At 53.6% G+C, this 19,408-nt stretch overlaps 9 protein-coding genes across 9 annotated transcripts; 5 read left to right on the top strand and 4 right to left on the bottom strand.

Moving 5' to 3' along the window:
- Positions 1–1,145: 1,145 nt before the first annotated feature.
- Positions 1,146–2,804, top strand: V2A60_007463 (voltage-dependent anion channel; the record flags this gene model as incomplete). Its single annotated transcript, XM_083258747.1, has 3 exons — positions 1,146–1,360; positions 1,518–1,756; positions 1,930–2,804. The coding sequence occupies 3 exons, from the start codon at positions 1,146–1,148 to the stop codon at positions 2,802–2,804; spliced, it is 1,329 nt and encodes a 442-aa protein (XP_083114873.1).
- Positions 2,805–3,173: 369 nt separating this feature from the next.
- V2A60_007462 (ATP synthase regulation protein NCA2-domain-containing protein) lies at positions 3,174–5,241 on the bottom strand (the record flags this gene model as incomplete). Its single annotated transcript, XM_083258746.1, has 2 exons — positions 3,174–5,154; positions 5,225–5,241. The coding sequence occupies 2 exons, from the start codon at positions 5,239–5,241 to the stop codon at positions 3,174–3,176; spliced, it is 1,998 nt and encodes a 665-aa protein (XP_083114872.1).
- A 1,283-nt stretch (positions 5,242–6,524) lies between these two features.
- V2A60_007461 (methylsterol monooxygenase) lies at positions 6,525–7,595 on the top strand (the record flags this gene model as incomplete). Its single annotated transcript, XM_083258745.1, has 3 exons — positions 6,525–6,535; positions 6,616–6,721; positions 6,798–7,595. 3 exons carry the CDS (start codon positions 6,525–6,527, stop codon positions 7,593–7,595), a joined length of 915 nt encoding a protein of 304 aa, XP_083114871.1.
- Positions 7,596–8,006: 411 nt separating this feature from the next.
- On the bottom strand, positions 8,007–8,802 carry V2A60_007460 (4a-hydroxytetrahydrobiopterin dehydratase; the record flags this gene model as incomplete). The annotated part of the gene is made up of 3 exons (XM_083258744.1): positions 8,007–8,210; positions 8,293–8,355; positions 8,452–8,802. The coding sequence occupies 3 exons, from the start codon at positions 8,800–8,802 to the stop codon at positions 8,007–8,009; spliced, it is 618 nt and encodes a 205-aa protein (XP_083114870.1).
- A 2,082-nt stretch (positions 8,803–10,884) lies between these two features.
- Positions 10,885–12,232, top strand: V2A60_007459 (uncharacterized protein; the record flags this gene model as incomplete). The annotated part of the gene is made up of 3 exons (XM_083258743.1): positions 10,885–10,912; positions 11,271–11,704; positions 11,771–12,232. The coding sequence occupies 3 exons, from the start codon at positions 10,885–10,887 to the stop codon at positions 12,230–12,232; spliced, it is 924 nt and encodes a 307-aa protein (XP_083114869.1).
- A 760-nt stretch (positions 12,233–12,992) lies between these two features.
- On the bottom strand, positions 12,993–15,489 carry V2A60_007458 (actin-related protein ARP5; the record flags this gene model as incomplete). The annotated part of the gene is made up of 4 exons (XM_083258742.1): positions 12,993–13,022; positions 13,117–14,846; positions 14,909–15,229; positions 15,306–15,489. The coding sequence occupies 4 exons, from the start codon at positions 15,487–15,489 to the stop codon at positions 12,993–12,995; spliced, it is 2,265 nt and encodes a 754-aa protein (XP_083114868.1).
- Positions 15,490–15,916: 427 nt separating this feature from the next.
- Positions 15,917–16,349, bottom strand: V2A60_007457 (DASH complex subunit Dad4; the record flags this gene model as incomplete). The annotated part of the gene is made up of 5 exons (XM_083258741.1): positions 15,917–15,945; positions 16,002–16,086; positions 16,145–16,189; positions 16,239–16,295; positions 16,347–16,349. The coding sequence occupies 5 exons, from the start codon at positions 16,347–16,349 to the stop codon at positions 15,917–15,919; spliced, it is 219 nt and encodes a 72-aa protein (XP_083114867.1).
- Positions 16,350–16,619: 270 nt separating this feature from the next.
- V2A60_007456 (YL1 nuclear protein C-terminal domain-containing protein) lies at positions 16,620–17,225 on the top strand (the record flags this gene model as incomplete). Its single annotated transcript, XM_083258740.1, has 1 exon — positions 16,620–17,225. One exon carries the CDS (start codon positions 16,620–16,622, stop codon positions 17,223–17,225), a length of 606 nt encoding a protein of 201 aa, XP_083114866.1.
- Positions 17,226–18,291: 1,066 nt separating this feature from the next.
- V2A60_007455 (Got1/Sft2-like family-domain-containing protein) lies at positions 18,292–19,096 on the top strand (the record flags this gene model as incomplete). Its single annotated transcript, XM_083258739.1, has 5 exons — positions 18,292–18,322; positions 18,459–18,485; positions 18,575–18,623; positions 18,678–18,693; positions 18,800–19,096. 5 exons carry the CDS (start codon positions 18,292–18,294, stop codon positions 19,094–19,096), a joined length of 420 nt encoding a protein of 139 aa, XP_083114865.1.
- Positions 19,097–19,408: the final 312 nt, after the last annotated feature.

Below are 19,408 nucleotides of genomic sequence, written 5' to 3'. Positions count from 1 at the left end.
GGGCCCAGAGGAAACGGGATACGAACGCGGCCGCGGATGTCGGCCGGTCCAAGTAGCGCGAGCAGACAGGTCGCACGGCATCCTTGTGTTTGTCTCTGTGATTCGGTAGTTGAGGGTTGCTTCGCTTGGGAAGACGGTCCCGTGCCGGGAAGCTGCCGCGGGCATACAGTTTTCAAAACAGCATTCTCTGCTCATCCAAACCCCGAACCAATACTCCATATGTTTGGCCGAGATTGCTGTCAAGGAGGGTCAGTCACCCTGGCAAGGTCCGTACGGAATATACTAATAGGTATGGGTTCCCCAGGTTCCACGACTGTGCAGGTGCGTGATGGCCATTGGATACTCTGTATTTAATTTACGAGTGATTTGTTACTGAACACAAGTCACACGGATCGTTGGATAGAATGGCGGGGTAGACGGCAACGGGCGCGCAATCAACATATATATATATATATATATATTGATTAAAAGCTACCATGGAGATTGCAACGTATGCGGTGGTGGGCAGCAACTGGCCTGCTCACTGCTGGCTACCTATTTGAACGTGGCCGAGGGCTCGGCAGAGGAGGAGGCATGGTGACTCTGGCGTTGGTTGATTAGGAAAGAGAAGTTGCAGGATGCTTTACCATATCATTACGAGCAAATATTAATAACAAGTCGTTGTTGTTTCGTCAGCATTGGGCGTGGGATGTGCTAACGAATTAAGTAACGAATGAAGGAATGAAGCAAGGGAGGAAAATGTCGTACCACATGACTCCTCCTCTCTCCTCTTGGGAACTATTTCGGGGCAACCTGGTCAAGTTGGAGGTAATTGAAGAAACTTACTCAGTATTTTTACCGACCGAGTCGTAATGAACCCCAGAAAAAAAAAAAAAGCCACCAAAAGTCGCCTCCCTCCCCCGCCGCCGGAATTTGGAACTCGGTGCCGATGGCCCGGTGGCAGGGCGTTGCCCATAAAAAAAAAAAAAGAAGAGACGAGAACGGGTAAGAGCCTACTTGAGAGGTAAGTAGAAAAAGGGCCCTTGTCACCAAGCACGTACAATTTTTTCCTTTTCCCCCTTGTCCAAAGTATACAATCCATGCTATAACATCAATCTACTTTGAATCTGGAACTCGTACTTGCAATCAACCAAAAGTCAAGTCTCATGTCATTGCCACCGCCCGCCAGCAACGGTGGTGGTGACGCCGCTGGCAGCATCACCACCACCGTCACTACCGCCACCAGGAGGACGACACAGCAGCCGCAGCAGCAGAAACAGCCCGCGCCAGCCCGCGGCACCTGTACCGGCGAATCTCAGAAGCAGCGGCCTTGCAAGAATACCCGGGGCTGGCGCAGGATTGTGCGCAACTTTACGCCGTCGTGAGTGTTGGTTCCCGCTACGCCCACCGAGAGAAACAGAAGGGGAGAGAGAGAGAGAGAGAGAGAGAGAGAGAGAGGGCAATCAGAAAAGGGGGCAAGCTGGCCCATTTCCAATTCATGTCAAGATTCTCATCAACTAAAACTTGCATCCTCACAGATGGTTCGCCGTCAACATGGGCACAGGCATCGTCTCCATCCTCCTGCACAACCTGCCCTACAACGCGCCCTGGCTACAGTACATTTCGTACGTCATCTTTGCCCTCAACGTCGCCCTCTTCATCACCTTTCTCGCCATCAGCATCGCCCGCTACACCCTCTACCCGGAGATTTGGAGCGCCATGATTGAGCACCCCGGCCAGTCCCTCTTCTTGGGTTGCTTCCCCATGGGCTTTGCCAGTAAGTCTCTCCACCCCTTGACTCACTCACCCACAAACCAACACACACACACACACGGGTATTGCCCAACTATTTCCCGACCATCTTGACATGTATCCCACGGTATACAACTCAGACCCAAAAGCCCTTGCTGACCATGCCACCTCCTCCCACCCCCCCCCCCCTGCGCGCAGCCATCATCAACATGATGATCTTCTCCTGCAGCCACTGGGGCCCCGGACTCATCCACCTCGCCTGGGCTTTTTGGTGGGTTGACGTCCTCCTCTCCATGGCCACCTGCATCTCCATGCCCTTCATCGTCATGCACTGGCACCGGCCGGGGCTCGAAAACACAACGGCCGCGCTGCTGCTCCCCATCGTGCCCACGGTCGTCGCCGCCGCCACCGGCGGCGTCGTCGCCGAGGTGCTCCCCGACCCGGCCCGCGCCCTCACCACCCTCGTCGCCTCGTACGTCCTCTGGGGCATCGGCGAGGCCCTCTCCGCCTGCGTCCTCGCCCTCTACTTTCACCGCCTCACCGTCCACGACCTGCCCCCGCGCGACGTCATCGTCTCCGTCTTCCTCCCCGTCGGGCCCCTCGGCCAGGGCGGCTTCGGCATCCAGCAGCTCGGCAAGGTCGCCCTCCAGCGCCTGCCCGAGACCACCGCATTTACCGGCCTCGACCCGGCCAGGGCCGCCGAGATCCTCTACGTGCTCGGCGTCTTCCTCGCCCTCGTCATGTGGGGCTTCGCCATGCTCTGGGTCTGCTTCGCCCTCATCAGCCTCGCCACCACCGCCCACTTCCCCTTCAACATGGGCTGGTGGGGGTTCACTTTCCCCCTCGGCGTCTGGGGCACCTGCACCGCCCTCCTCGCCGCCAACCTCGACAGCGCCTTCTTCAAGGTCGCCACCATGATCATCTCCCTCGCCGTCCTGCTGCTCTGGCTCATGGTCGGCGCCCGCACCCTGCAGCTCGCCATCACCGGCCAGATGTTTGTCGCGCCCTGCCTCAAGTCGCTGCAGGCAAAGGAGGAGCCCCCTCTTGTCAGCCAGACCGAGGCGGAAAAGTAGTCCTCGCCTCGGGTCTTATATCTGCTGTATTGAGCATCATTCCATCTTATCGGCGTTCGTCACGGCTGGCTTCACGTCATTCGCATCTACTTTTGTACTATTCAACACCATATATATGACTTGGCGTACGTAGGAAAATTTCAACCAAACATGTATGATTTTACCTTTTTTCAAAAGTTTCAGCATCATGCACATGAGCTGTACCGCTCCCATTCTTGTCCATTACGTGTATTGAATCGAATTTGACTTGCTATGCAATATCCGCCAACGGGCTTCGTGATTGCCTCGTGTCTGTGCTGTTTCTTTTTTCCTCTATATAGTTTCATGTCCAATTTTCGATATCCTACAGGCTAACAGCCTTGTTCTGTCCTATCTCAGCCATCGCGCATATGCCCAGCGAATCCTATTCAGGGCCTTGGCTTGGAACCCAATTCCCTTAATGTTGGCCAGGTCATCCAAGTCTTCCAAAAAATCTTGCTGCACGCTCCTCGGAAGAAGCTTCGTTGTAAGGCTCCGCAGCACGTGAAGTTCGCACAGTAGCAGTCCGTGGTCCTTGTACGAGAGCATGTTGCTGTCTGTGGGGCTCGCGTCGGACAGTATGCGGTCGATATTGCGCAGGATACGGATGGCACGGGCGGCTGTGCCGCTCTGTCGTCTTCCCGAACGACCACCGAGCATCGCTTGGAGGTACCGGAAGACGCCGATTGAAACAAGAACTCCGGGTGTCAGGCCGACGAAGCCAAACACAAGCTCCTGGCTTTTTAACAGCGAGTCAATGCCAGTCATGGCCACCTCGAGGTCAACCTTGGTCTTTTGCACCTGGATCAGCAGTGAGCGCACGAGATCCCCGGTGACGGCGCCGGCCAGTGGCTTTCGGAGATACTTTTCGTAAGCGCGAAGCACCGGAGTAACGTCACCCTCGGCAACCTTGCGGCGGATCTCACTGACATGCGCGTCAGTGATGGGGGAACCTTCCACGACAAACTGTGGGTTGTCTTGAGCAAATTCGACCACCATACGTTCCAGGCTTTCCCGATCAGCCTTGAGGCTGTCTCGACTCATAATGGCAATCTCACTTGACTCATCATGTCGTATAGTCTTAACAACCTTTTGCGTAGGCTCGACAACCCAGTTTAGCCAAAAATCTCGCACCGTGGCGCCAAAATCAGTAATCCATTCCACAATCTCCGCTCGGCGATTCACAAGAATGCGAAGTATTGTGCTTGAAGAAACCAGACCAAGAACAGCAGGAAGCCAGTACCGCACAACAGTGTGCGGTCGTCCATTCGCTGCCGCTAATTGGTTCATGGTTGACACGTGCTGGGGCAGAACCTCGTCAATAATGTTTAGAAGCCGTCGCGCCAGCACAGATGATCGCCCAGGCGTTGCTGTGTCCTCGAGGTGAACAGACAGCTCAGCATCTTCTTCGACACCGGCGAAAACCTTGTCCTCGAACTCATGGACGCCCATGTCTAGGGTGGATACTTCTTTCAACACCATATCGATCAGAGCGACGCTGCGCTCGACGACACCCTTGAGGTGAGCGCCTTGCAGTTGAACTTTGCCATCGTTGGAATCAAACTGTAGACCCTCGTCCATTAAAACGCCGAGCCCACTTGCAGTGATTTCTCTCAGCTTCTGCAGCTCTGCCTGCTTCTTCTGGACCTCACTACGACAATATGCCACCGGTGAGAGAACTTTGCGCTGAACATTGGCCAGTGACCGTTCAATGATGCTCTCGCGCACGATATCATAGAACTTGCGCCACTGTTGCGTCACGCTAGATCCAGCCTGCACAAGATCTGACGACGCGTCACGCACATCGAATGAATTGATGCGAGACTTGCTAGCAGAGTAGACTTCCTGCGTCCATGCCCATAACCGCAAAGGCGAGGTCTGAACGGTATAGAGGCTGCTGTAGGTGTAGGAGTTGAGAACCTCGGACCAATACCAGATGTCATCGCTCAGAGGGATGATGCGGTCGAGAAGCGTGTTGAGAATGGCGCCGTATACCTGGACAGTGGCCTTTGTAACAAGAAGCCATTCTATCTCGTTTTCGTAGTGGCTTTGGGCTCGGACGGATGGGAGGTTGGCAGTTCCGTCGGGATGATGGGCGAGAATGTCCGACTGGATTAAAAGCGAGCGGACAAGGTCGATTGAGACAAGAGGCTGAGACGAGGAGGTACTGCTCAGTGACTGGACAAGGTGCAAGAGCTGATCGATTCTTGGTGAGTTTAGGGCCTGAACCGCGACAGTGGTTTGGTCGCCAGATTCCGATGCTGCGTCATCTGGCGATAAGTCTGCTAACACAGGCAGCCGGTCCAAGTATGCGTCCAGACGACGGACCTGGCTATATAATAGCGGTTAGATGCCGCAAAATGTACCGGGAAGGTGGGCAGGGCGAGGGTTGCTTGACATACTCACTGACGAGCGTCATGGCAGCAGCTGATGAGGCCCGGCGGCGGCGGCCGTCGGACAGTCGGGAAATCCCCCAAAAACGCACTCAATTGAGCATCGATCTCGGTATGCGGCGGAGGGGTGGAGATATGCAACGGGGTGCTTCATAGATGAATCACACCATCTGATGTTTTATCGGGAGATTGACAGCCGGACTGGTGTCACAAGCTTGCACGATGGGCTTGGATGATGTCGTTGAACTGGTGCAGGTTTGCTGAGTGGCTGGCTCCATGAGTGGGGCGGCGAAAGTCTTGAGGGAAGAGCTCACCTGAGAAGGCCGAGGGTACGTACCTTTTGGATTGTGCCTCGGCTAGCGGCGCTAAGCCAGATAAAGAAGACCCACCCTCGTACTCGGTTACCTCGAGTTCGTAGCGGCTTTGGCGGTTTTGGATTGTCTACTACTTACTCATCAGTACTGTTAAATCGGGCAAGATCTCGCTTTGGGTAAAATACTACAAGATGACGATAAGGGCTCGCTGGGCTACTGAGACGGGATTCTGGACTGTCCCATTCGTATATTGCATACAGTCTTACATATATAGTTATCTCTGCCAAATAAAAATCATGCGCTTGCAATGCTTATACGTGACTGTGTTCAGCAGGGGATATTGTTAGATCTCTAGGCCCACATTGAGCAAGACGAGAAGGTTGAAATGCAAATAAAATCTTACTTGGTAAATGAGGTTGGATGGGCTAAATACTATGATGAACAGCATGTATAAAAGGACTAAATTTACTTGGTCACTGTGCGCGGATGTCTTTATTTCCCCATTGGCTCCTCGCAGACACCTACGGCGAATACACGTACCTGGCAGCGAATCTCATCTACCTAGGTACAGATTAGTATTCGTACCTACACGGAAAGCCGGCTGCCGAGTGGCCTTATTAGCGAAGTACCTTTAACCGCCAAACTTGGTGCGACGGTACTTGCCACCCGAGCCATTGCGCCACAAAGCGCCAAACACTCTGCGCGACGCACCGCCCATCTCCTGACTAGGTACGGATACTGGGCCCTTGGTTCCCTGGCGCTACTGCTGTACCAGTATTGTTGGGGGGGGGGGGAGGAAAAAAAGTTGATATTCAAAAGGATAAAATCTCCATCCCCCCACACTGCGGCCCCTAATTATTGTCTTTCTTCCCCTTCAAGCTGCCATCGACTTGGGCATTCATTCCTTTTCCCTCCTTCTTCATCCTCTCCCGAGTTGCGATCATTTTCCCTACATCAATTTTTGCTTCGCAATCGTCTTTATAAGGTCGCCCATCATGGACGTGGTGTATGTATTTCCTCGTCGCGCATTCCGTCCCCGCCGCGCGCCAGCAACAACCACCATCACGACTAACCATGGCATTCTAGCAACGCCACCATCCACGCTGCAAATGGGACGCAGGACTACTTCACCGTCCTGCAGGAAGTCTCCAAGCATAGCATTCACCTCAACTACTTCGAACGTCTCTGGGCCGTAAGTTCAGCATCCTAGGCTTAAACGGCCGCCCGCCCGCCCGCCTTCGCTTCGTTCGCTAATCACACAACCACAGGCTTGGTACCTCTGGATGCAGAACGATACCCTCGCGACCGGAATTCTGAGCTTCGTCATGCACGAAGTAGTCTACTTTGGCCGCTGCATCCCGTACATGATTCTCGACAGGATCTCATACTTCCACAAGTACAAGCTTCAGGCCCAGAAGATTCCGACCCTCAAGGAGCAGTGGGACTGCGCCGCCATCGTCCTCATCAGCCACTTCACCGCTGAACTCCCTCAAATCTGGTTCTTCCACCCCATCGCCACCTACTTCGGCATCGACTACGGCACGCCCTTCCCTGCCTGGACCACCATGGCCTGGCAGCTTGCTATCCTTTTCGTCATGGAGGATACCTGGCACTACTGGTTTCATCGTGCTCTGCACTACGGTCCCCTGTACAAGGCCATCCACAAGATGCACCACACGTACTCTGCCCCCTTTGGTCTTGCCGCCGAATATGCTTCTCCTATCGAGACTATGCTGCTCGGTCTCGGCACTGTCGGATCTCCGATCGTTTTGCTCGGCATCACTGGCCACCTGCACCTGTTCACCATGCACACTTGGATCGTCCTTCGTTTATTCCAGGCCATCGATGCGCACAGCGGCTACGATTTTCCCTGGAGCCTACGTCACTTCCTCCCCGTCTGGGCTGGCGCCGACCACCACGATGTTCATCACGAAAAGTTCATTGGCAACTATGCTTCCTCCTTCCGCTGGTGGGACTACTTCCTGGATACCGAGGCTGGTGCCGAGGCTCACAAGAAGCGCCGCGAGAGAAAGCTCGCTCAGATCCGCGCCAAGAAGCAAAACTAGAACGTCTCAGACGCCGATTCAGGATGGCGACACGGAGATGGTAAACTCACGAAAACATGGCATAATTCTGGAGACAAGGCGATAATAGAACGAACGATATAAACAAGAGCAGGCCCAAAACCTTGATTACAGGCGGCACGGGTCATCATTCATGGCGTTGGGAAATCGACAATCGAGTATGGGGAGAGGTGTTGTTTTTACAGATTCTTTTTGTATATATACTATACGTGCTCCCTTTTGGGAAAAAAGGGATAGACCGTTACTTAATAATACTCTGCGTCGCTCGTTGATTATGATACTATTCTCCCTCTACAATCATTGCTGTTTGTGTTGAAGATGAGTGGTAGAGATTTCATATAAAGTACATGTTGAAAATGTGTGGGTATCCGGTTCCTTCATACTCGTCGCCCTTTACTTCTTCTTGGGGATGCAGCAGTCTCCAGCCGAAGCAGCAGCCGTGTCAGCGAGGCCGCCGAGGTCGCAGCTCGTCTTGTCAGCCTCGACCTCGCCAAAGTGCTTGGCTAAGAAGTCGCACGTCGTGGCCATGTCCAGGTCCTTGATGGCCAAACCCTTCGGATTGTGTGTGGTCCAGCGAATGAATGTGGTATTGTACACCTATACGTGTGAGAACAAAAAAAAGGCCATATCAACAGAAAGGAAAAAAAAAGAAAAAGAGACAGCAACATGTTGTTCTTACATTGGACCACTCCGGGTGGTGTTTGTTCTTCTTGGCCTCTGCGGCGACGGCATTCATAAACTCCTATCACACGCGGCGCGTTAACAAAGACTACAGGATACAGCAAGACGTGACGCAAAAATTTCCCCGCATGATCAGGTTGAGGGCAAAAACGCTTACCCATGTCTTATTGAAGGTGGTAAACTTGAAGCTGCGCTCAATACCGTAGCCGTCCGCCGTGAGCGTCCACTTGCCGCCCGCGTCGGGGGTGATGAGAGGCCGCAGCGCCTCGGTGGCGGCGTTCTTGTCTGTGCCGGCGGAAAAGGACGGCGGCATGGGCATGGTCGAGAAGGTGCCGACGGCGCCGAAGAATGGCGACGCGCTGGCAACCTCGGAGGGCATGCTGGCGGCTGCGGTAGGTCTTCTGGTGGTGGTGGTGATGACGGTTCTCGTCGGCGTTACGGCTCTTGCGGCGGCGGCGGCGGCGGCGGTCCTGAGTATGCTATGATTGCGGGAACCGGTTCGCAGCATTACGGAGCAACACCTCCTTGTTGATAGCGATCCGTCTTGGAGCTTGGTGTATATATTTTTATATATACACACGTCTCTTGTCGATTGAGCTGGCAATAGCGACGCGACAATGTATAAATGTTTCTCAGTTGTTTGATGTGTATGGCCAAAAGTGGTCTTATGCGACGCAGGCGGGAGAAAAAAAAAGTTTTGAACAGCCTCCGCCCGATTTACTGAGGATCCTGGTGGCGTCCCTTGCTAAAGGGGCGCGCTAGGTGGGCGGCTGCGGCCGATAGCACGGCAATGTTTATGAAAATATCTGGCTGTAGACGTGCAACTAGGCACGGAAGTTTACGAACGAATGAAGTCCCAAAAAACGTGCGGAATGTGCTGGATCTCCTGCTATTGTATCCGTGCTTTGGAAGGGGAATAGTACTGCGATTTCACAGCTTGTAAGTGATTGCCGGCGGCACGTGTAAGCCGATTGGTTCAAGCATGCCTGCTCCAAGTTGGGTGGCAAAACACAAATAGTATAGATAGAAATAGCTGCAAGCCAGACAGAAAAGAAGAATAAGAAGAAATGTTGAGGAATGCAATTTGATGAAGCCGACCGTGCTCTGTTTGTATTCTTCTGTGCTCTGCGGCTGGAAGCCGCGGCTACGGGTAGAGTTTTCTAGTTGTTTTATACCCAGAAAAAAAACTTGGAGTTTCTACCAAGTAACTTCAGCATTGGCCAAGAGAGCAGAAACGGTCCATTCCTTTTAGAAGTGGTGCAGCGGCTACTACTATCGAGGCCTCCCAGCGGGGTCTGTGAGAAGATGTAGCCTGTGAATGGCTGCAACGCATGCGGTCTCAGCAGCGCGTCAGCAATCTCATATACATTGACTCTAATAATGTAGGCCCAGTTATATCATCCCTAGATGGCAGCCGCTGCGTGCGTGTAAGCTGACACTGAGATCAATCACTACAAGATGTGATTGGGTAGCGCCTGAGTGCACCGGCAGATGATGGGCGCCGGATGGCAACTACTCAGTAGGGACGCATACTCTGACGAATTTCTACGCAGGATTGACGGCAAGAGTACCAACATGCGATGCTTGGCTGGATAACGGAGGAAGTGTGGCACAGAGCGAGAGAAGGTTCATCAGCCGTTGCAGGTGTTGTTGAGATGGAAAGTGTATTTCCAAACTGAATCCATCTCCTGAGAGTAGCCGGTAGATGTGTATGCTATATATATATATATATATATGCGAATTATTTTATTATGCCACCGCGCGCAGTGAACAGCACGCAACCTGTGGACACAATTAGGCCATGCCGCCTTAACGATTCGAGAGCATTCGAGGTTCCGAGGCTCCCTGTACTTACGGATACGTGCCCGCCGTTCAAGGCACGCCGAGCCTTGCTAAGGGCAGCCGCTGCGCTAGTCCGAAAGCGTCAGGAGCAGGACAGCCTGGATTGCTTGAGCAGCGGTACTTGTGTAGCCACCCGTTTCCACACCCAATCCAAGGTACATACTTGTCTTGCCGCTAACACCGAGCTTCCCATGAGCCGTTTGTCCTGCTGCGCGAGAGGAGGGAGAGAGAGAGAGAGAGAGAGGGAAAAAGAGAAGGGAAAAGGAGCGAGGCTAGAGAGTGACGACGGAAAATTCAGGCGCCCGCCACTCTCCTGCTCTTCCGTGGCCCCTCCTCCCCCTTTTTTTTTTTTCCCTTGCCGGCTCTGCAAACCCTTTCTTTGCTGTCCTCTTCTTTTCTTGACAGGTCTCGCACTTGGTTGTTCCAACTCTGCTTTGTCATCATCCATACTTTCGTGGGCGCGGCCTTTTTTTTTTTTTTCTGGTTACATAATTTCGCATCGCCGCCTCGCGCAAAACCGGTCCATCTTTTTTTTCTTCATCACGTCAGCAAGGTGACTTGCTGTCTGGCAAGGAAATAGTAATAGCCCCAAAAACCTGAAGGGTGAGTAGTCATCATTCCCCCTCTGATTCTGCTCTACCCCAGCCTTGGCCTGGCCGCCACCCAAGAGCTGCCGGGTTTGGCTGCTCTCCCGAGAACTGCGTTGCTGAGTAAGAATCAACAGCCATCTTCAACACCCTCTTTAGCCATGTCGTCCAGCGGCGCAAGCAACCAAGGTCAGTAATTTTGCCCTTCATTTTTACTCTTGTCTATCTCTTCCATTGCCCTTGAATCGCCGCAACTCCCGGAGTCGCTTTATGCTTGCTTCCGCCTCGTATTTTCATCATCACGTATCTATCCCCCGCCCGCGTCGCATCATCGCATCTTGTATGAGAAAACACCGTTTCACACTGCACTCATGACTTCACGATTACGGCCTTGGACATAGATCACACACATCCATTGTCGAGGGGCGTGATATTGTAGCTGAAAAGCTCTCACCTTGAACGACCTCATCTTGCCTGCTTCACAGTTCCGCTCGTCTCATTCAATGCCTCTTGGCCCCGAGTACTAACCTGGTTTCGCCGCCAATAGAGCAACATCTGCGAGCCCAACTTGAGCTTCTGCAGAACCACGAAGCCGAGCAGTCTCCTGGATCGCCCAGCTCTGGTACCCGCGACTCACGCGACGCATCCGCCCGTCCTTCCAACGGGTACGACGACTTGCACTTTTCCACCGTCCAGGACACTGCCGCCCGCGCCCTCGCTACCAAGAGCGACGCTGATTCCCATATCCACCCTGATCTTCGCGCTGCGCATGAGCAGCATTCGCCCACGGGCTCCATGATGCAATTATCTCACCAAGATCATCACAGCCACAGCCCCGTGTCGGCTGGCGGCCACCAGCAAGCTGCCCCGTTGGCCCCGGCCGGAGGCGATCCCATGGTTCTGGATGCGGCGGATGGCCGCAAGACCAACAAGAGAGAGCTGTCGCAGTCAAAGCGCGCTGCTCAAAACAGGGCCGCTCAGGTAAGCCGTCTTGTGCTGTTTGATAGAAAAAGGTCCGCCGGCACATAACTAACAACTGTTCTGCAGCGTGCGTTTCGCCAGCGCAAAGAGGGCTACATTAAGAAGCTTGAGCAGCAAGTCCGCGACTATACTGACATGGAAATGACCCTGAAGCAGTACCAGTCGGAAAACTATGCCTTGCGCGACTACATTATACAGCTACAGTCACGCATGTTGGACACCCTCGGTGACTTTCCCCCACCACCGCCCAACATCAACATCTCCCAAACCCACTCGGCGGCCGCCGCAGCGGCCAGCGCCATTTCTGCGGCCCCCGAGACCCAGTCGGAGAGCACTACCGCCGGCACGCCACTCGAAGCCGTCGCCCAGGCCGTCGCCGGTCTCGCGGCGCAGGAGCAGCTGTCGTCAGAACAAGGCCCGTCGTATACAGCTGGCTCCTTGAGCAAATCTGAAGCCCAGAACGAGGATACACGGACGACTGAGGAGATCAACCGACATCTCGATACGGACGAAGCAACAACGGTGTAGTATTGACGGTTGTTGCTTACGCCTGTCAATGTTGCACATCTTGTTTCTCGCTGAGATGTACGCCCAGTCATTTTTTCCCCCGCAAATTTTGTCATTTTTTTTTTGTTTTGATAATTCCCTTGCTCTCTACTGCTCTTTGCTCGATTATTTGCTATTTGCAAGGCGTTTCTGGTAACGCGTGGGTGCAAAACCCTTTCCAATTCATTTTCTGTGGCGTTTTATTGTTTGGCTTTATCGACTGTTGGACCCAAGGGAAAGAACACCCCCCCCCCTCACCACTCGGCCGTTGAACTGCTCGCACAAACGTGCCGTGCGCGTGGCCAACTTGCTTCTTCCGAGGAATGGCGAATGAAACGGCAGGGAACCATACTATATACTGTGTGGTCAACCGTCATTCCTACTCGATTTTTTTTCTTGCTTCTTCTTCTTACAGTGGGATTGGAGATGATGGAAATGGGACCCTTCTTCGTCATGGAAAGGCGACGAATGCATTTTAGACGACTGCTCGAAAGGGCTCTGCAACAAATATACTGGTTATTTCACGCTCGGCTGATCACTTGGCATGAATGCGAGCTTGTGCGGCATGCTCTCTCTCTCCCTTGATAATCGACAAAGTCACACGTAAAAAAGCAAACTCCTAGTTACCCATACATATTCCTTTCTTTTTTTTCTTCTTTTTTTTGGCAGCCATACACCAAAGAACAGCGATAAACTCCCCATCTCCGGCAATTTAAAACTCCCCATCCCGTCACAACCGTTTTCAAGCATACGAGTTGCCCATATCATGCTCCTATTATAAGACTTTGTTAGCAAAAATGCCGACATTTTTCGAACTTGATCCAAACAATGGACAGAACGAGAAAAGAAAAAAAAAACACCCATACCTTGATGTAGTCGGCACCCTTCTCGAGGTACTCCTCCCGCGACACCGTTGCCTGCTTCCACGCAGGCGTGCCCGTCCAGCCGGCGGCGCCCTTCCAGGCATCGAGCAGCGGGTCAGCGGCGCGGCGGACCTGCAGGGGCGCGGCGGCGGGCAGCAGGGCCCGGAGGCCGTCGCGCATGCGCTGGTCAAAGTTGCGGAACAGGGTGTTGCCGCCGGTGAGGAAGACGTCGCGGAGGAAGTCGTCGACGCCGGCGGCGCCGGGCAGGCCGGCGAGGCGCTGGTTGAGGACGTCGCCGGCAATTTCGACGACGCCCGACTGATCCACGCCGGCAATGGACGGGCGGAAGACGACCTCGGGCACGCGAATGCGCTCGACGTTGAGGTGGATCTGGTTGAGCTCGGCTTGCGAGCCCGCGTCAAACGGCCGCGGGCCGCGCGCGAACGCGTGTAGCAACGAGCGTGACCAGTCCGACTGAGCCTCCTGTGTGTGCTCGTAGGTGAAGTCCGGATCATACTCGAGCAGCTCCTGCTCGAGGTTCTTGAGGCTCGTGTTGAGATCCTCCTCCTCGTGCTCGTCGTCGCTGTTGTCGCCCACGGTGATCTGGCGGTACACGCCCCAGTCGTCATCGTCGGCGCCAAAGTTGTCGTCGTCGCCGCCGCGGCGGCGCTTCTTTGTCGGGTTATCCGAGGCCAGGTTGGCGATACTCTTCATGCGAATCTGTGATGCTAGCGACTTGCGGTTGCCCAGATCCTGTTTGAGACGGTCGCGCTCCTTGATCTTTTGCAGAGCCTCGAGGCGGGCCTGCCGCTTTTCGTCCAGCCAGCCCTCCAGATCATTCGTGCGGCGCTCATTGTCCAGACGCTCCTCTTCTTCTATTCGTGCCTTTTCGGCCTCCTTCTCCGCCTTGGCACGGGCCCGGGCGTCATGGTTGGATTTAAGCAGTCGCTGCTGGCGCTTCTGCTTGAGCCGCGCCTCGTCGAGCTGGTCATCAGGAATGTCAAGCAGATCAAAGTTGGGCGCTTCCTCCTCTTCCTCCGGATCGCCACCCACATCCTTTATCCTGGCTTTTCTGATGGCTTTGTCCAGCTCCTTGATCATCTTTTCGAGCTGCGCTTCATCCTTAAGCTCATTACTATCCAAAAGACGTCTTGTCTCCTTCTTGGTCTCGTTAGTAATCTTCTCCTGGAGGTTCTTGTAGTACTCTAGATCCTGCTCCTTCTTCATCAACTTTTCCAAGCGCATCTTGGCAGCCTGTTCCTGTAAGCGACGACCACTCTCCTTTTTGCGCTCCGCTATCCGGGCCAGCTCCTCTTCTGACTTTTGCACAACTACTTCCTCCGTGAATGGGTACTGAATCACAACATCTCGGTCTTCGAGGCCAGTCCAGTCCAAGTAGCCCCTCAGCTCGCTGTCATATGAATCGGAGATGTAGCAATGATCCTTGAGCATATGCTCTGCTTGAGATACGTTGAGCTTGCCAGTAAAGGCAGGGTATTTTAGACGGATCAACTTGAGAAGATATTCAGAGCAATGATATCCTCCCCAATTTAGCCGCGTAGCTTGGGCTAGCATAGCCTTCGAATTGTAAACAGGTATAATATGTGTGGAAGTGTAGGAAGATGACACCACAAGCCCAGTCTTTCCTTGGTTGTGTCGGTATGAGAATAGGGAGTCGATGCCGTAGGCCAGTGAAGGTGCATTGTAGCATTCGAAAATGATTTCCGTCATTGCTGACAAACGTTAGAATCTGCTCACGGATGGGGAAGGGGGAGAAGCGGTCAAGTGCACATACACTTCCGCGAGTAGGGAAGGTTCGCGACGGCTTCGGTCATAACGACGGGCACATCAACGCCCCCGCTGGAGTCGTTGATGCCGAGTTTCAGAAAAATGTAGTCGAGAACATGCTCCATGACATCCCAATTGCTCACGATTCCCGTTCCTTGCTCAAAGGCGTTGCGGATGTGGCCCCTGGCAGTAGTATCGGCAAAGCAGTCGGTGCCAGCAAAGGAAAAGGTCTTGCCAATCTTGCGGTCGCGATATTTGGCCATGATCGGAGGCATGCTGAAGCGTGGCGCATCTTCGAACGACCATCCTGCGCGGACGGCGGAGGACCCTGCAACGGAGAATTGTCAGAGTCGGCGCATAATGTTTGCATTCCAAAGTTGGAGATTGCGCGCAACCCGACCTACCATTATCAATGACAATCGCTGCATTGCCGCCTTTTTCGAGGGCCTTCTTGTGACCTTCGCTGTCCGGCGCGATAAACTTCTCAAAGCGCGTCTCCTTGACGTTGTAAATCTTGGCGGGAGGGTATGTCTTCTCCTGGGGTTGCGAAGCAGCGGCGGGCTGCTCGCTGGTGGCCGAGGGAGCCATGGTATGGGTTGTGGAAGCAGACGATGCGGGCTATAGGAAATCAATTATCATGTTCAAGCGCTGCGGTGGATGAGGGGAGCGGCCGGTGGCGAATTCGAAATGGCCGCCCTTCCAATGGATGCGGTGGTGGTGGAAGTTTTAGAGTTGCTGGCACAAGTCGCACGCTCGAAATCGCACGACAGCCAAGCTAATACGAGGCTACAAGGCTGATAGTGCTCAGTGGGTCGAGGGCCTATTTGCGATCACGGAGCGCGACAGGGCGCGTTGAAAGTACAGCTGTGGGATAATCGAAAAAATAATTTATATGAACGGGACCAATGAGCAAAGTAGTCATTTATAGTACAAGTTTTGATTCATTTCATCATGATGCGGGCACATAGCCAAGGGATTATATCAAACGGCCTCTCTAAGAGACCGCGTCAATATCTTAAGATGGCGGCTTCAGATTATCCGTGGCTAAAGAAGCGTGAGCAAAGAATGCATGGGATAAATAAAAGTAGGGTATTTGTTACCTTCAAGATGAAATAGCACGTTTGACTGGTAATTCTTGAACATTTGCGCCACCAACTCGACATTCATGTTTTGGATGTTGATGTCCTTGGCACAATGTTAACACTGCAGATGCTTAGATAGATGACTCTGCTTTCGAACATACCTGAAGGCTTTTATTCATCACAACAACGGCTTCATTGAGTTTTTCCTGTATTGGTTAGCTAGTTGGCATCCAGAGACAGTAGGGGACCTCGTACCACGTTGTTGATTATACGGGACAGCAAGAGATTCTGCTGGTGCTCGTGAGGGCTTTCCTGGCAGAGGCTTAGCAATCAAGAAACGCGTATGGATACTTGTATACAAACCATTTTGAGCAGTATTCAATGAACAAGGAAAAAATCCAATGTCATTCCGGGAAGTTGGCAGCAAATGTCGTGAGCTTTGGGCTCACACGTACACGGACGTACAATGAGCGGTGAAGCGCGGCAGAATACAGACGGAGAGCGCCAGGTCGCCCATCGCACCAACGGGCGAACACTACGAACGACTCGTCACGCAACTGCCGCATCGAATAAAGGAGATATCATAACAATAAACCAAAGATCCATACATTATCTCCGGTATCGTCACAATCCGTCATGGCTGCACCGACGGAAGCCCAACTCGCCCACCAGAAGCTTCTGGAGGAGCTCGACACGCACGCGATCCAGAAGACGTTCCGCAGCGCGACGTGGAAACCCAACCAGCGCCGCAACAAGAACCTGAAGGCCATCCTCGGCGACGCCTCTAAGAGAGAAGCCTCGGCACTGGCGACCCCGGCCGACCACAGCGGCGCCGCGACACCGGCCCGCGACGACGGCCTGTCGACGAGCGGCGCGTCGACGCCCGCGACGACGGGCAACGGCGGCGGCGGCAGCGGCAGCGGCAGCGCCGGCCCCAACCTGGCGCAGGCATCCAGCAGCCTGTCGAAGCTCGTGCTGGAGAAGAGCCTCAAGCCGGCCGGCGGGGCGCTGGGCGGCAGCGGCAGCACGCCGGCGGCCACGTACACCAACATTGAGTCGGCGCCGTCGCTGGCGCACGCGAAGCGCTACTGCGACGTCACCGGCCTGCCGGCGCCGTACTTTGACCCCAAGACGAGGATGCGCTACCACAACAAGGAGATCTTTGCCCTGCTCCGCTCGCTCCCGCAGAGCACGGCCGAGCTGTACCTCGAGGCTCGCGGCGCTCACACCGTCCTGAAGTGATGGAGCGGCCAGGATATACTTTTTTTTTCGGGGGAAGAGTAGACAATCGACGGCGTCGGTCACAGAAGCCGTCTGCCTGGCTTCTACGACCACATCTCTCCTTTTCTTCAGAAAGCACAAACAACAATGGTCTACGTGGAGTGTTCGACCAACAAAGTCAAGCCCCGACTATGCACCCTCCGCCTCTCGGCTGAGGGATGACAGTCGACGCTCCGGCTTAATCGTGATCATTTGCTCTTTGCCAATATATCGACACGTACCGAGGAAACATGGGAGGTTTCCTCAGTTGCCAGAGCTTCAAGAAGACTCGGCTGTCGAGGCATAAATAATATGTATTAACATGTCACGAATAGATATGGAGTTTGAATTGATCAAAGAATTTCCTTCCATCTTGGCTTGACTTGCTGTGATTGATTCTCTTTGCGCGTGTGGTTGAAAAATACTGAAGGAGGCTCTGGTTCAAAAACCTGCTCCTGAGCCTCGTACCGTTGGGCAAAATAAACCCAGCAAATGGAGGAGAAGAATCGTCGTGCCCATACTAGCTAGCACCGAGCATTTAGCTCGCGAGCATGGCGAAGCGCAGCATGCAACATGCGGCGATCGGGGTTGGGCATAGATAAGTAGGGCTTGATGGAGGAAGAAAGTAAGTAGGAGAGTTCAAAGCGCCAGCATCAGGAAAAGCTGGTGTGGGCAGGACAGGTGGAGCTCGCCCCGAGTGCTCGCCGCTCTAGTGGTCGATGAACAATCGTCACAAAAATGCGGCCTTGTCTAAAGCAGCGCCCCATCACAGGCCGAGCACGGGTAAACGCGCCCCCCTGCTGCGTTCCTGACAGTTTGGCAGGGGCCTAACTTAGGGGATCTCCCTCTGAAGGAATAGGTGTCCTGGAAATTGGGTGCATTCGGGATAAGACTTCTCTTCTCGATTTTCAAGTCACTTTTGGCCTTTTTTCCCCTCCCCGTCCCCTTCTGCGCGAGAACATCTGTCTCTTGACTCTTCATCTTCTCTTCGTCTTGACTCCATTTTAATACTACTCTACATCCTTTCCTCAAGACTCAAGCCGCAATCATGTCGTCCATGTGGCTTTCAGACACGCAGAGTACGTCTTGCGCTTCGCGTCCTCGGTTTACGGTAGGGGGTTGTGCTGCGCAAATCCCAGCTTGCTGCCGCCTAACCGTAGCCTTTTATATATATATATATATATTTTAAACGAATTGGACTAATCATGTCTATAGAAATCGGCGTTGTTTTCTGCTCGGGAGGTACGTTGCGACGGCAAATCGCCCCCCTCTGGCGCAAACCTGGAGCGCCCCAGGGCCTCTCTCGCGTGCTCTGCTAACCCGCCACCCAGGTGGTCTGTTTCTGATTGGAGGTGTCATGTTCTTCTTTGATCGGGCCATGTAAGATGCCTGTGATGAATCAAATGGGACTTCACGTACTAACAGTCTTCGCAGGCTCGCCATGGGAAATGTACGAAGCCGCGCCCGAACCGAACCCCCTCCCCTCCCCCAAGTCGCCCAAAGCCGATGGCTGAACCTGACATACACACAAGACATGCTGACAGTTTGAATGGCAGATTCTTTTCCTCATCGGCCTCACCATCATCATCGGCCCCCAAAAGACGCTCGCCTTCTTCGCGCGCAAGCAAAAGGCCAAGGGCACAGCGGCCTTTTTTGCAGGCCTCATTCTCATCCTCTTGCGCTGGACGTTTATCGGATTCCTAGTCGAGGGCTACGGCATCGTGATCCTCTTTGGCGACTTCCTCGGCACGATCGCCGGCTTCGCGCGCGGCATCCCAATCATCGGACCATACATTGGCCTCGTCATCGACCGCTTGGGTGTCGCCCGGACCAACGCGGAGCTGCCTGTATAAGAAAAAGGCTGCCAGGCCGGAAAAAGCAAAAAAAGAGACTACGAGACGTCCCAGTTTCTTCATCTCGTCTATTTCGATTTCGAAGCCGCTGCCGAGAAAACCTGCTCATCACGACGCATATCGGCTCCGAGCGGATACCGTTTAATACATCTTTTAATTGAAGGGAAGGCGTCATGTACGACGAAAAAGTCATGTTTTGAAGAATGACGGCATCACGAATCAATACAAGCAAGAGCGGCATATGGTACGATAGAAGAGAAAAGCAACAGGCGGTTTATTTGACAGCAACAGTCACCAGGATGCTAGCGAATG

The sequence above is a fragment of the Cordyceps javanica genome, chromosome 5 (assembly GCF_051103115.1).
Source record: "Cordyceps javanica chromosome 5, complete sequence".
NCBI classification, from domain to species: domain Eukaryota; kingdom Fungi; phylum Ascomycota; class Sordariomycetes; order Hypocreales; family Cordycipitaceae; genus Cordyceps; species Cordyceps javanica.
Note: the sequence above shows the minus strand (reverse complement) of the source record. Positions and strands in the feature narration are given on the sequence as shown.